General features: G+C 37.8%; 1 protein-coding gene across 2 annotated transcripts in view; it reads left to right on the forward strand.

The window, feature by feature from the left end:
* Positions 1 to 3,987, forward strand: part of pdhx (pyruvate dehydrogenase complex component X) — a 50,090-nt gene extending 46,103 nt beyond the window's left edge. For both annotated transcript variants that reach the window (XM_017485627.3, XM_017485626.3), the window contains exons 10-11: positions 853 to 917; positions 3,160 to 3,987. In XM_017485627.3, the coding sequence (XP_017341116.1) occupies positions 853 to 917; positions 3,160 to 3,409 (315 nt within the window). In that variant the 3' untranslated portion in view covers positions 3,410 to 3,987. The remainder of the gene's footprint in view (positions 1 to 852; positions 918 to 3,159) is intronic.
* Positions 3,988 to 15,860: the final 11,873 nt, after the last annotated feature.

Raw genomic sequence — 15,860 nt, forward strand, 5'->3', positions numbered from 1 at the left:
GTCCAAGTCAAATCATAAGTCAAAGTCGAGTTGCAGGATGTTTATGATTATGTCGAGTTAAAAGTGAGCACATCTGTGACTTGAGTCCAAGTCAAATCAAAGTCATATGACTCAAGTTCTGCGGTCTCACTTGTGAAAAATAAAATCTGTCCAGATGTATAGTGTAGCGCCATGGCTGATGTTTGTTCTGTCTGTGGTAGTGTAAAATTATAGGCTAGTTAATGTCTGAATGCATTTGATTATTAAATCGTTATAGCAATTAATATGTCAAACACTGTTTTAAAGGGATTTGACAGCCTTAGCACACACTTGTGTAATCAGTGGAATCAGATTGATTTACAAGTCAGTTTTTCTATGCTTGAATTCTATGCCATGGTAACAAAAGGCCATGAGATTGCTGTGCTCCATACTGAGTCTACATCAGTTTGTTGGCTGACCTGTCACTTATTATTTAGAAGCACTCCACTGAAGCACTGTGGTGTTTTCATGCTCATTATGAGTAATGCAGTTTTCTTAAATGCTAAACAGTGCTGTATTACTAATAGACACAAGGATGTGAGCCATGGTGATGTTCTTTTCCCCTTTCCTGGGTTTGCTCTGGTTAACAGGCAGTTTTGTTGTTATTTCAATGACGAAAAGCATATTGTTGTGTGTGATAAAAAAGGAGCACACAAAGCTATTGTGCGAGGTGAGCCAGGGTTGAGAATATGAAGCACGGCTGATGTATCAGCAGGGGGTTGCGGTCAGTAGGTTATGAGGGTAAGGCATATGTCTCTTGTGTAATGTTTTTTGTCATAGACAGTGTTTATCACAGTTCCCTTCAGCTCTTCCTCTTTTTTTATTCTCTGCCAGGTGCTGGCTGAGAAAGCAAGAGCAGGGAAACTGTTACCAGAAGAATATCAGGGAGGATCCTTCAGGTAAACAGCTTTAAATGAAATTTAAACAGATTTAAATTGCCTAATGCTTGTAATTTAATGCTTTTTTTTTTTTCTTTTTGTCTTTGTTTCGGTGTTTAAGATTGATGAGAAATGCATTTATTCACCACAAATCATGGACAGCATGTCATCCATTCTCCTCTCTTTACTTCCTGTCTGAAACCTCCCTTATGAAAAGCCATTAAACACACCGTTAAGCTCATGAAGTCAAAGCACTGCCCTGGCTGAGAAGAACTCTAAAAAAAGCATAAGCCCCTGCATATTTTATTCCTCCCCTCTTATGATGGTGAATGCTGTGTGTAAAATCAACGAGGATAATAAATTATAGTCATCAATTTACTCATTTCCACCCAAGGCTCAGGCTGCCACTTTTTTTTAGTCATTTGAGACTTAATGGGGTCGATTAGAAATAAATGAGCTCTCTGTGGTAAAGATAGGACAGAAATCCCAGTAGTAAGACATCAGTCACTGTCTTATTACTGAGCTTTTGCATTTCATGATTTGTTGTTACTGTCCTACTGAGCCACATTGCCTAAGCAGTGTAGGCTTTTTTTGTTGTTCTTTCTATCTTTTTTTTTTTCTTTTTTTCTAGTTCAAATCATTGACTCCTCTGTAGATCAGATAACTTGAATGCACTCTGTGTCATCTCATTTTGAGAACTGAAAATATATTTCTTTGGCATTTCTGTAAGGGTAGAGTTAGTGAGAACTTCGCTTTTAAGTGACACTTTAACTGAAGCTACCGCCACCCTTCAATACTTTTAATCACATGACGTATAGGTTTTGCAGTTACTTCTGATTTTGCATTTGCGTAAGCACTTCCTCTGTGAGTATTACTGGTGGAAAAATAAGTTAAAGTTTGTATTTGGGCGGTGGCCTGGAAAACCCTTCACATGGTCAAATTTTGACATTTTCTACCATATACCATTATAGTATATTGAATATATGAACTGAAAGATGTTTCTCTTTTGCATGTGTCTCACATGTAATCACACGTAATCACACATGTAATCATGCGTAAATTTATAGCATTGTAAAATCTGGTTTACCCCCAAAAGTAAAAAGATTTCATTCCAATTCCACAGAAAAACACCCTGCCTTGTGGGAAAACAATAGTGGCGTATTTTGTATTTTAAGTATTTATTGAGAGCATTTTTAGTTTTTGGTTACAGTCCCTCCAGGATTTTGCTATTGCAGAAATTAACACAAAATCAAGGAAACTAAGCAATATTCTCATGAGCACGAGTTTGTTGGTTTTTTTGTTTGTTTGTTTGTTTAAATAACCACAGATTTGGGCCAAGACTCGTCATGTGATGTCATCACAATCCACATTCAGCCAAAGCCCTCCACAATTCACGTGTTGAACACGAGTACAGCTATAAGATCTCATTTACCAACAAACATCACTGCAAAAGAACATGCAAAACAGTTTTGTGCAGTTACAGTTTCGCCAGTTCAAGTAGTTTTCCCCAAAAAAACACAAAATAGTCTGCAAATTGCATCACAAATTTTTGGCCGCAACAATCACAAAATAACTCCTAAAAAAAAAAGATTAAAATCCTGTACAGACTTTGATTATCACCATTATCTACATCAGTCTCTGTCTCTAGCTAAAAGACTGAGCTAAGAGTCACTCACAAATAATTCCCATTTAACATTTATTGTTGAAATAATTGCTGATTAAATTAGTGAGTTCTGTTCTCTTTGGCTGAATTTCACTTCATATTTTTATTAGATCATTGAAACATTTTAACATGTCTGCTGTAAAGTGTGTGTAAGCATTCTTCTCAGTTTTGATGATGATAGGATGGTGCAGGAGTAGACAATTTGACAGCTGATATCTGTTTACAAACTGAATTGATAAGGCTTATGTTCATTGGAACAGCTGTGAAACAATTTGATCAAAGTGTAACATTTCTGTCACTGTGTGAGGAAAGCTAGTAAATCTTTAAACTTCTTTAGGCAGTCTAAGTGATTTTTCTGTTGCGTTGTTGACCCCTAAACATGAATTCTAGTGAAACATATTTATTCAGTCTTAAGAAAAACAGAAAAAAACTCTTTCGTGGTCATAACCCGATTTTTTAAAATTTGTTTGTTTTCCAGAATTCAGCTACAGTGACAGCTCACTGGTTTACCCAAACTGCCACATTTAAAATATTTTTTCCATAAATCACAGCACTGTAGTTGCTGTCTTGCTTGATCTTGTTTTTTTCTCCTTTCCTCAGTATCTCTAACCTGGGAATGTTTGGCATCAGTGGCTTCAGCGCGGTGATTAACCCTCCTCAGGCGTGTATCCTGGCAGTGGGGCGCTCCAGGGCTGAGCTTACACTGGCAGCAGAGGGCCTCTGCACGCAGCACCTAATGACTGTCACCCTGTCCAGCGATGGACGTCTAGTAGACGATGAGCTTGCATCACGATTCCTTGAAAAATTTCGCAACAATTTGGAGAACCCCCAGCGCATGGCCCTTGCTTAGAAAAGAGGACATAAGAACAGAGAAATAGAGAGTGGAGTATAGCAGAGCGAATGTCACCAATTATCTAGATCTATTTTTTCTAAAAAATTAATAATGAATTAAATAAAACCTGGCACATAGGTAAAATGAACCATGTTACCCAATCCCTTGTTTAAGTTATATTAGTTGTTAATGAAAAGACAAGAATTTGTTTTGGTACATTTGGACTTATTTGGGTATTTTTAAGATTTAACTAATAATATATTTCACAAATGGGTTGGAGTAAAAATATGGCACTTTTTAATTTATTATTCTCATAAACTAGGTCTTCTTTTTCCAAACATGCATTCTTTCTACATTTCCTCTAAAATCTCAGAGGAGTACAGCCCTCTCCATACTCCTTCAAATGCCCTATGACATGACATGAGCAACAGTTTAAAAAAAGACATGGTTGTTGGAAGAATATGCTGGATGACAAGGGATTTAGACATTAACTGGGAATTAGCAACAACTAACACGTTAAATGAGAAAAAATATATATAAATGGGAACTCTGTGGTGTCATACCAAATAGTAACACAAAATAAAATTGTCTACAGATCCAAGGTTATTGTGTGTAATGTTTGTAATGTAAAAATATGGATACTGAAGAAGTCTCAGTAGATAATTGGTGTAAAAGTGAGCTTTGGCGGCCATGTGCACTGCATGGAGCAATAGTGCTCACAGAACATTGTGTGCTGCTTTTCAACTCTGTACCATTGCATCACTTTCAAAGAGAGACCTGTGTGTGTGTGTGTGTGTGTGTGTGTGTGTGTGTGTGTGTGTGTGTGTGTGTGTGTGTTTTCTGAGATGAGGGGTGCACAGAATAGGCGTGGGAGTGTGAGAGAAACACTGAGGCGAAGGTGTATGCGTGTGTGTGCTCACTCCTCACAGCTGCCTGCTTCAGTGTACCAGTGTACCCACTGTTCCTCCATTTCCCCATGCACCCCTTCACTGTCTCCTAGTAACCACGGGGATGGAAAGTGCACAGCAGAAGAAAAGCAAAGCACAAATCCCTGTCTTGACAAAAGGACTGGTTTTATAACCACAGATTTCACAATGATGCATTGATGACCGTGTTGATGGTGTTGTCATTGTCACTCACATTCCCTTGCCCCACATTAACCCGTTTTCCCTTTAGAATACAGACAAACCATATAAACACCAGCAAGATGCTGTTTTCATGTCTCCTCTTGCAAAATTTGAGAGATCTCCAATTTGAAAGAATTAATTACAGGCATAAAATTATTACACATACACATAAGAGCACACTTTCTGAAAGATAGGTAGGTCATTACTAAGCCAAAAGTTTCAAGTCTGTAATCATGCTGTATCTCATCTAAATAGCAAGCATGGTAAAAAGAAAAGCTGCAGTTGTTGTTAGCCAGCTCTGTTGTTCAAACCATACAAAATGTGCCCTTCATGTAATTTGCACTTTGACTGGATAATGTTAACTTAGTCTCTTTACTACTAGTTTCTTCTCCAAAGGCTTTTTCAGAAATCAGTAATCGAGAATGTAATCCACCTTATCCATGTTTTTTGAAACCTACAGTCTGGGGCAATCACCCCAAGCCTCTACTTTATACCATTCTGGCTATTTTTGAGACCGTTGGTGGTGGTATTGTTACTGGATCTGTAAAAGTAAAACACAGTGCAGTTTGTTAACAGCAAATAAGATAATGTGGGTGTCAAAAATTTAGACCTGTAATGTGTTTATTTAATGTGTTTCAAAGAGAGGGAAGGTCCTGCCATCCCATTTATACCACCTGGCCTTGACTACAATCATGCTCTGCTTAGAGGTGTGTTCATATGTTACATGTTCAAGACTAATTAGTATATAGATGAGGTAGCAGCATGGTAGTGGATGAAGAGCTCTTGGTGTGAGACTTGGTAAGATCTATAACACTAAACTATCAACTGAGCAGATGTTAGAGGATCCTTTGTGGCAGTTGGGGGTAGATAGGTATAGGCGATGTGCACTGATGCCAGGCATGGAACAGCATTGTTAGACAGAATATGAAAATCTTCAGCACCAAATCAGTTATACTGGCTTTTGTTGATTTTGCTTACAATGTCATGCATGTTGCCTATGGTTAAAAACAACCTTGTTAATTACTAATGGAGTGGGATCAGAGAGGGAGGAGACTCATTAAAGATCTCCCTGTAGTGAAGCCTCTAATACGAGACTACCTTGGCTTTACAAGCACCTTAAAGCCAGCACTAATTCCATTCAAATGAATTTGGGAAAGTCTTGTGGAAAGCTTCCAGGTATAAAAGCCAAATTAGCACAGCAAAGCAAAATTTGACATTTTACCTGCCCCTAGCCACAGTTTGACATTCTTTGCCTTTGGTAGAAAAGCATAGTGGGATATGGATATCTCATTAAATAAAACAGTTGGAGGTAAGGCTGGTGGAAAATCAAATCTGCCATTGAGAGTCTCTGTTAGTCTCTTGTAAGTCCTTAGGATAAAATCCTTCCTTGCCTGGTCATGGATTGGTTTATGGAGTTTAACCATTGCAAAAATCTACTGACCCAAATGCTCACTCTCAATGTGATATATAGTTACAAAGTCGTGCAGCTGTGTCACTTTCTGGTCCTCTCCCATACTCCCAGGAAGGAGGCTGATTTTTTAAAAATCTGCATTCATTATTTAAGATTCAAGCAGAGTAAAATTGAAATGGACCACTGTTTCCAGCTTGAATCCACACCAGTATCACGTGAGTAAAGCTAACAGATCGTGCTGAGAATAAATACAATATAAACTTCCCCTGTCTATGCAGCACCCAAGATTCCTGTCTTGAAGAGCTCACTTCAAGAAGGTTAGAAAGAGGAACTGAACTACTCATGTTTCGTCAGAACGAGGCTCTAGAGAGATGCCCCAGCTTGTCTGCTACTTCAAAGAACATTTGCACTAGCCCTTGTTAAAAGACTACTCCCAATGTTTTTGAATCGATACAAACATGATCTATTTAAAATTAATATTTGATTGAAATAGGAATGAATGTTAGTGATGTAACAAAAACCTAAAGAAAGTCCACTGTGTTCTTCTTGACAAGCATATTGAAAGACTTTTGTCATTTTTTGGGACGTTGAAACAGGATAGCCTCCACAGCTGGGCTAGGTGTGGAAAGTAACCTGGTACTGGGTCACATTTGTTTTATTGTTCCTGTCTGGATGTGCCTTTCTTTTTAACATACTGGAACTTGCCCGAAGAAGCCCCACCAATAAAATCAGAACTGAAATGAGACTAATTTAATCACTTGGTGTTATGCACCAATGAGATCTTTTAGTTATGGCAAGGTGTGGCACTTCCCCACCTTGGCAGCTGGCTAAAAGTGAATAATAAATTATAAGGCTACACATGTCTCACAGATTTATCAGTGTGTATCAATGTTCATCATCCTGATATCAAAGAATGTTGTGCATCTAAGAAAGCAAATCTAGAGAACACTGTACATATTAAGTGTTTTTAATATGATAGCTAGCTTTTTCTAACAGATATCCACAGGGGCTTGGCTACTATAACCCCTCAGTCAGTTTATTTCGTTTTTTCCCCCCAATAAGAAGCTTGGCAATTTCCCATGTTCAAATAAATGCAAGGATTCATTAACTCTTATAGTTTCTGGAAATTAATGTGTTCGCTGTTGCTATATTGTCAAGCCATTTGACTGCTTTTGATTGATACTTTATAGGGTTGAAAACCTCAGGCATCTGCCAGATACGGGTTTGATTCATAAGGCAACGATCAATATTTGACGATACCACTGAATCTGTTAAGTAACCTCTGATCGATGTGTACAACTTTCAGAATCTGGGTTAGGCCTACTGCCAATTCACAAACGATGATGTCGAGAAGGACTATTTTAAAAGTATCAGAGTTATGGGTAAATCACATTTCTAGCCTATTAAATTATTTGCATAGCTGATGTTTGCCCTTTTTGATACTAATCAATTTATTGTAGTAATATTGTTTTAATTTAAATCATTGCCTTTTAAATCAGTGCATTGAGCCAAAGCTTTGGATCATTTCTCCTATGGGGTTAGAATTGTTTCATAATTCCAAATAAATAGACTATGATCATCGAATAAATTTTGTGAGATTTACAAAAATTAAACAAATTCGCAAATGCATTGAATGAGATCCACAAACATATGTTGGTAGTTTCACAAAAATAAATTAAATTCACAAATAAATGAAATGAGATTTGCAAATAAAAATGTTTTTACAAATACGTTTTTATGTCACAAACACAACTCTGCCTTGTATTCATTTGTGAACTGCGTCCTCTGCCTTTGTGGATTGCATCTTGTGCATTTGTGGATTGTTGCATGCATTTATGGATTTTGAGACATTTCTAGCATCAAGAGTGCACACAAATCCACAAATAGTTGGACTCCACCCATTGTCTACTCATGCCAGTCGGATAACCACCACATTGCACTGACCAATCATAGCACGTTCTCGCTCCAACCAATCACGTTTTGTTTTACAATCAAGACAGGAACAGAGTCATATTGCACCGAAGTCACATATATCAACTAACAGCATAATTGTAACAACATCTAAAAGAAAACCAGCAACGTTATGGGTCATAAATTTACTCTTATTATAGATGGGTGGTCTGATGGATTAGTAATGATTGATTCACTGATTCAGTAAGGATTCATTAGACTGATTCAAACCGGTAACTCCTAAGGCTCCTGAGTCTTTTAGCACAGTTTGTTTAGAGAATGTAATCATTAGAATTGGATGACCCTGGTCGCACTGTGTTTTGGCAGGCTTCCTGTGAGGACAACATTTTATTGCCAATTTCCCTGTTAATCTCACCTCACTCAATTTACTGTAAAATCACAACTCAGGTTTTGCCATGGATTCGGTAATGCAAGAAACACTGGTGAAAACACACATATTCCCTTAAAATAAAGAATTTATAACCCATAATGTTGCTTGTTTTCTTTTAGATGTTGTTACAGTGATAGTGTTAGATGGTTAGAACCACTCTCCTGTTGTCATTCCTCCTGATTGAACATTTTGGAGAGCCTCCATAATATGCGAGTTTGGTGCAATATGACGCTGTTCCCACCCTGATTGTAAAACAAAACGTGATTAGTTGGAGCAAGAACATGCTACTATTGGTCAGTGCAATATGGCGGTTATCCAATTGGCTTGAGTAGACAGTAGGCGGAGTCTAACTATTTGTGGATTTGTGTGCACTCTTGACACTAGAAATGTTTCAAAACCCACAAATGCGTTCTCATCCCCAGGCTCATTCATTTTATGCTCAGACAGAACATGTTTTCAGTACACATATTACTGTTTTCCTTTATGCTCCTACAACTGTATACTGTAATGATTTAGAATCCCAGAAGAGGATGGGTTCTCTTTTGAGTCTCTCAATTTTTCATGCTCATGTCATCTCAGTGAGTTTTTCGTTACCATTGTTCCAACTGGCTCACATGATTGCAACTGTCTAAATCTGCATCCAGATTTCTGTAAAGCTGCTTTTTGACCTGTATATTGTTAAGTAAAGACATTTGATGTATGCTCACTGTACTGAGCATGTGATATTAAAGGATTTGGATTATGTATGTAGTTTTTTGACTAATTGAGTGGTGTGACCCTCTTCTGATTGCACCCTGCCACACCTGGGATTGTACCTGAATAGTTGACAGGATTTCCTCTGTACGGCATTTTGCTGCAGTCTGCTTTTGCTATTTTCCTGTACATGAAGGCAAGCATATAGGCACATTTCACAACCCACTCATGACATTGGCATCTTTCTCGTGAAACAAGCTGTGTTTAAGGAAATTTGTTCAAGGAGGCTTGTTTCACTGGTTCCCGGTTCATTTTAGAGTTGATTTTAAAATCCTTTTATTTGTTTATAAATGTTTGAGTAAGCTGGTGCCCTCCTAATTCTCTAATTTATTAGTCCTACACAATCCCTCAAGAGCTCTCAGATCTGGGACAAAAAAAAACTTTTATCTTAGATACAGATTACAGCTAAGGGGACATTGTGCATTTGCTGTTGTGGGCCCTAAACTCTGTAACGGTCTGCCTGTCCAGATCAGATCCGCACCATCCATTCCTCTTTTTAAGTATTTGCTAAAACCTATTTTTTTTCTCTCTGGCTTTTGATGTTCATTAGATGCTGATATATACTGGTATTTCTTTCTTAAAATGCGTTTGTCCGCTATGTTCCCTTATGTTTTGTTTAATGATGTAGTGTAAAGCACATTGGTCAGCTGCCGCTGTATAAATGGTGCTATATAAATAAACCTGGACTTTGACTTGACTTTGTGGTGTTGCACATTGTTGTAACAGTTCACACACTTGTGCATCTCATCTATATCTGGGTCTCCATTAAGTGACTGTGCTGTGAGATTCCATTAGTCAGGCATATAATACGCAGGAATCCAGCTGACTGTACAGACAGTGACGCCTGGGATTTTAATCCAAATAGGACTTGTCTTCCTTTCCAGCGCATCCAAACACAAGCTGGGCTCTCTCTGTGTTTGTACAGCACAAAGCCCTGGTCTTTTAACCAGGCGTAGTCATGGCCCTGTGATCCTGGCTGTCCAACAGCCCGCTCAGCCCGCTCAGCTATGTTAATCAGCCGTGGAGTGAATAGGCGAGGGTCCCAGTCTGTGTTCTATGACCAGATCTCGGTAGACAATACTGAATGACTATTTTTCTATTTTACAGACCCCCACTTGACTTTTGGTTTGAGGTACCTGTCAGGTTGGATATTATGAGGAGAGTACTTGGGCACTATTTAAAAATCATAGTGTCAGAGTGAAAAGATTTTTATATGTTCTCAGGAAGGCATTAGAAATCCCCATTAAGAATGGTGCTGATGTAATGATTCAGTATCTTGTACACTGTATACTCCGCACCACGTTCCTCTTTTATGTTCTCTATTTACTCTCGAATCATGGTATTGGCCACAGTGGTATGTCTGGTTTTCAGTAAAAAGGTTACAAGGTGAAGGCTTAAATGTTGTGCAGGTTTCCGTGGTGATGTTTCATACCACAGGAAATCCTCTAGTTTCTACCACCAGCCACTTCCTGTTACCACACTTACGGTCCTGCTACTCCAAGATACCAGTCATTTAGTGGCATTTTTTAAACTTCCTTCATGTGTTGCTTTTGAAGCATTTGATTCTAGCTGTCAGCCTCCTGAGTGTCATTAAAAGTTAAACATCTTTCAAAAGGTGCAGTGTGTAGAAGGGTCTGATTTTCACATGGCCTCACCAGGGAGCCGTGCTAGCCACTTTGAGCTTAAAAGGGAAAAAGCACGTTGCTCTGTAGGAATGCAGAGGAAGTTCCATTAGTCTGCTAGAGCGTTACCACAGGACGAACCAACCACCAGATGATATCCGAGAAGAGCTCGGATGGCCTGATTCATGCCAAAAACCACATTGATGGAAAGTCTTACTGGATGAGTTACTGATGAGTGAATAGTCTAAGATGTAATTCTTGGGTAAATCGTTTGGCAACATTGATAAACCTTCTGTGTGCTATTATAACTCATTCAGGATTGTCTGCGTTCCCTTTTTCCATTATGTAATGGCTAATTCTGACATTACTGGGTAGCTTTATTACATCCTTGTTACTGTTTTTATAAATCGACCATTTCGAGTGCTCTGTATCTGCCTGCGCTGCAGAGATGGCTATGATATCTGCTTTAATATATATATATATATATATATATATATATATATATATATATATATATATATATACGCACACACACCTTAGTCTCTATTAGAAACAGTTCTCTATAACCTCCGTGATTTATTTCACTTTCAACTTTTCAAGGCTCATGGTTTCTTTGTTGAAAATTCAGATTTATAGTTGAAGATTTTGTATGATAAACCTATTATTTTGCATGTTTCTGTTATATCACTCTCAGTACTATATTTGTAAATGTGATAGAGTAACATTTGTCCTCAGAAATTCAAGATTCCCCTTGGCAAAAAAATAAACAACAAAAAAAAAAACGTGTCTGTCTTCAGTTATGATTAAAATGACTTTTGGACCTTGACTCTAGCCATCAATGACTCGATTGCTCATGATTCTCCGGAAAGTCCGTAAATTTAAAAAATTAATCCAAATGTGCATATTTTGAATTAAGATTAAAAGATTTTACATGGCTTCAGCAATGAGCCATTCAGTCAGTCAAAAGCATGTTACTATTTGATTTGGTGTAAATTATTACATGTATATTATTTGTGTTGCAAATTTCAGCTACTGGACTAGAAAATCTATATTATTAAATATATGTTTGTCAGAAAGCAGTTCTCTAACACCTACCTGCCCTTTTTCCACACTATTAACCTGCCATGGTGTTTTGGTCATCAGTGATTTGATTGGAAATGTGTATTATTAACCTGTTTTATAAGTCCATCCATCCATCTTCTACCGCTTATTCTTTTTCAGGGTCACAGGAAACCTGGAGCCTCTCCCAGGGAGCATCGGGCACAAGGCAGGGTACAGTCCATCGCAGCCAGTCCATCGCAGGGCACAATCACATACACACTCACACACCCATTCATACACTATGGACACTTTAGACATGCCAATCAGCCTACCATGCATGTCTTTGGACTGGGGGAGGAAACCGGAGTACCCGGAGGAAACCCCCGCAGCACGGGGAGAACATGCAAACTCCGCACACACATGGCCCCGGCGGGACTCGAACCCTGGACCCTGGAGGTGTGAGGCGAACATGCTAAACGCTAAGCCTGAGATATATCAAGGCAGTCAAAGTGACAGTGGTTTAATGTCTAATCAACATTCATTGCTATTTTAAAACTTGACACATTATCACCAGCTGTGAGATTACCTTTGACGTTGACACAGCCAGAGTGAGCATTCTCTTAATGCTGTGAGTCATTATTTTCTATGGTTTTCATCTTGCCCTATGTTGGACACATTCAAGACACATTTGAGTTAATGTTGTGTGAAAATGAAACTGTTTTGGTTTCAATCTGATTGAAGATCACAGGTGTTTTTCGAGAAATCCAATTTCATATTCAGATTTTTTTTTTTTTTTTTTTTTTGCAGTAAACCTAATTTGTTGAATTCATCCTTAAATAGATACAGTCTGCTGAATATTATTAACTTGGGCTTTAAATAAACTAAGTTTAATTGAAATATCTTGAGTAAACCTGCATACTCCAAAGTTGCATATATGCAGAAAAGTTCTCTCTTGTCATTATGAAAACATGTGCTAACAAAACTCTTATTAAAAGTCTTAAAAGAAGGCATCAGCAAACATTTCACAGTTCCTCTGCACCTATAGAAGAGATTGGTAGTGTTGTATGAGACACTTATTTCCCCTGGAGAGGGAAAGTGGGACAGGTGCTATGGAAATGGGCTTCTTCTTTATGCCCTGCTGTATCTGGAAAGAAAAAGGGAGGTGTCTATGTTATCACTATACAAAAATATAGTGTAAAGAAGGTATATTTTATTATATTCTCTTTGCATTTTGAGAGGAAAATCCCAAAATATATTATTTAAATAGTGTTTTAACATATACAGAGACAGGTGGCAACTTTTAATTCTTGTGGCAAATATTACTGTCAGTATCTTATCACAAGTGTCAACAAGTATATGGCCATGAAAACAAACAGTCGTTGCTATGGTAAGAAACAGGAAGTGAGCAGAGGAGGTGTTAGATCAGTTACTGTAGGCAGCAGAGTTACTCATTACCCCATGTTCCTCTGTTTAAACACTTCCACAAACCGCCCTAAAATGGATTATACCAAACATCATTCATTCAACTATGACTCAAGTCTGGCCAAATCCAAGTGCAAGCTTAATCGGTGCCTGTGAGGTCCAGCGTGCTTCTTTGTTCCCTTTGTTCTTTAGTGTCAAATGCTGCTGCCTCATGTATAAACTAATCAGTAACAACTATACACAGTGTAAATTGGACTAAATGAAACCTGAATAAACCCTTAATGCCGAATTGATGAAAACCTACATAAACATTTATAAAAGCTTATTTCGATAAGCTTAAGATTATGATGATTGACGTATCACCTGGTCAGGTGACAAAGATTTATAGTAACATAAGGTAACATAAAGTTAAAACACTTTACAGGCAAACTTATTATATTATACCATGTATGTCAGAGTCACATTATGGTTATAATGCAACATACCTGTTCAAGTGTAGGTTAAATTGGAAAAACTGAGCCAAATCTGAGCACTGTCTCGTGAACTTCACACTTGGTGGTAAAATTGACAGGAAAACTGCTGTATAACACTATTACATAATGAAGATGCGACAGTGACAATCATTACACTTTACCCAGATAGGTATGTATATTTACTCAGAACCCTTGGGTTTGTGTTACGTATTTCTGCTTAGACCAAAGCCCAGTTGAATTCTCATTCCTGATTGGTCAGAAGATTTTGATGAACGTTCTGTAACAGTTCATAATTAATGCACTTTTTCTATTGTGTTATAATTTTTATAGTAGCACCTAATTTTTCCAGTGGCTAACAATCCACAAAATGGACAAAAATGTTTATAATTATTGAAATGGTGAGTGTTTCCAATGAGGAGATTGGAGAACAGCATTTCTGGAAGAAGTCTACAGTGTCAGCACTTTGTAACAGTCAGAGGTAAAGTTATAACTAAGTTTTCTGACATGGGAGCTTTGCAGTTTCTCAGTAATTGACAAGCCATTTTGATATTTTTGTCATTAAATTCAAGATCAAGAAAAAACGCGAAGCTGATGAGGGAATGATTGTTTATAGCTGGTTCAAGGTAAGTGATAACAAGAATTAATTTTTCATGGACATTAAACATAACTGGGTGTCAGTCTTTAATAAATTAAGAATTGTAATTATTAACAAACTGATGTGGTATCAATGGAATAAAACTCTTGTGATGTGCTGTCAAAATAATCAACTTTAGAGTGGTGTGATGCAGACTGATGCAAAGTTACTTATCATTTTTTAACAAATATTTGACAATGTCATCATAATGACACTATAATGCACTATTTGTAGACAACGGACTATCACACCCATATATGGGTTATCCCCAAACCATTGCCATAAAGTTGGAAGCACACAGTTGTCTAGAATGTTTTTGTATGTTGCTCCAAACCTGTTCCAGCATGACAATGCCCCTGTGCACAAAATGAGTTCCATGGAGAAATGGTTTGCCAAAGTTGTTGTGGAAGAACTCAAGTGGTCTGCACTGAGCTCTGACCTCAAACCCACTGAACACTCTTGGGATGAACTGGAACACCAACTTTTCTCCAGGCCTTCTTGCTGGACAATAGGGCTCAACCACTTGTGCTTTTTAAGTCAAGTTAAGTGGGTTTTGATTCTCATTTCTCTACATAGCTGGTATACATTGGAACGAAATGTCATTTCTCCTTAACCATAATGCAACAGTACAGGAGCACAGTATATAAGACTACAGTGCAAATGTGGGTCTTATGGCTGAATAAGCACAAATCCCCAAAACCACGGTCCAAAATCTAGTGGAAAGCCTTCCCAGAAGAGTGGAAGCTGTTACAATATAACAGCAAAGGGGGACCAAATCCATATTGATACCCATGGTTTTGGGATGGGATGTGCAATGGTCAGCTGTCCAAGTACTTTTGGCCACATAGTATATAATTTATCATTTGTAGCCTATTTATGTGTTGCTAAATTAGAGCGAGATTGATTTAGTGATTTTAGTGCTTGACATGTAACATATCAAAAATGCACTGAACTACAAGGTCAGGGAACCAATGTCACCCACAAAGTGTCAGTTTGGTTGCAGTTTTAATTTCAGGCCAAGCAGAAGCCACACCTGAATTCATTTGAAGACTGAGACGAATTGATTGAACAAGTGGAATTAGGTGTGGCTCTCTCTTAGTTGGAATGGAAACTTACAGCCACGTGGGAACTTTGCAGATACGATTAGACACCACTGTTCTAATGTAAAAAAGTATGGTAAATGTCATAGTACAGTACTTCCTTATATCAGCAAAGAACTGTCACTTGCCTCGTGTGTCACATCAGCTTGACAGCAGAAGTAACAGCTGACTGTAACAGTAGTGGCTCCCAAGAAAACAATTTAAGTCAATAATTAAATTAATTGAATTAAATTAAATTATTTGGGCACCAGACAGGAGAAAGCCTGTCAAAATGTACAAAAAGGAAACCCAGATAAGCTCTAAAAGCCACTGGTTACATACATACAAAAAAAAAAAAAAAAACACAAAATAATGGCAAGAGGAAAAAGGAGTTTTGCTCAGCCTTGAGTTATATTTGCACAAAAATCATCAGTATATTACATATTTATGCACACACAAAAAAAATGTTTCACACTTCTTTCTTTTCTTTTTTAAACTCTTAGTTTGACCCCAGAAAAACAAGAACACCCCCGCGAAACAAAGAATAATCATGGCCCACAACAAAG

This window comes from Ictalurus punctatus, chromosome 14, assembly GCF_001660625.3.
Source record: "Ictalurus punctatus breed USDA103 chromosome 14, Coco_2.0, whole genome shotgun sequence".
NCBI classification, from domain to species: Eukaryota; Metazoa; Chordata; class Actinopteri; order Siluriformes; family Ictaluridae; genus Ictalurus; species Ictalurus punctatus.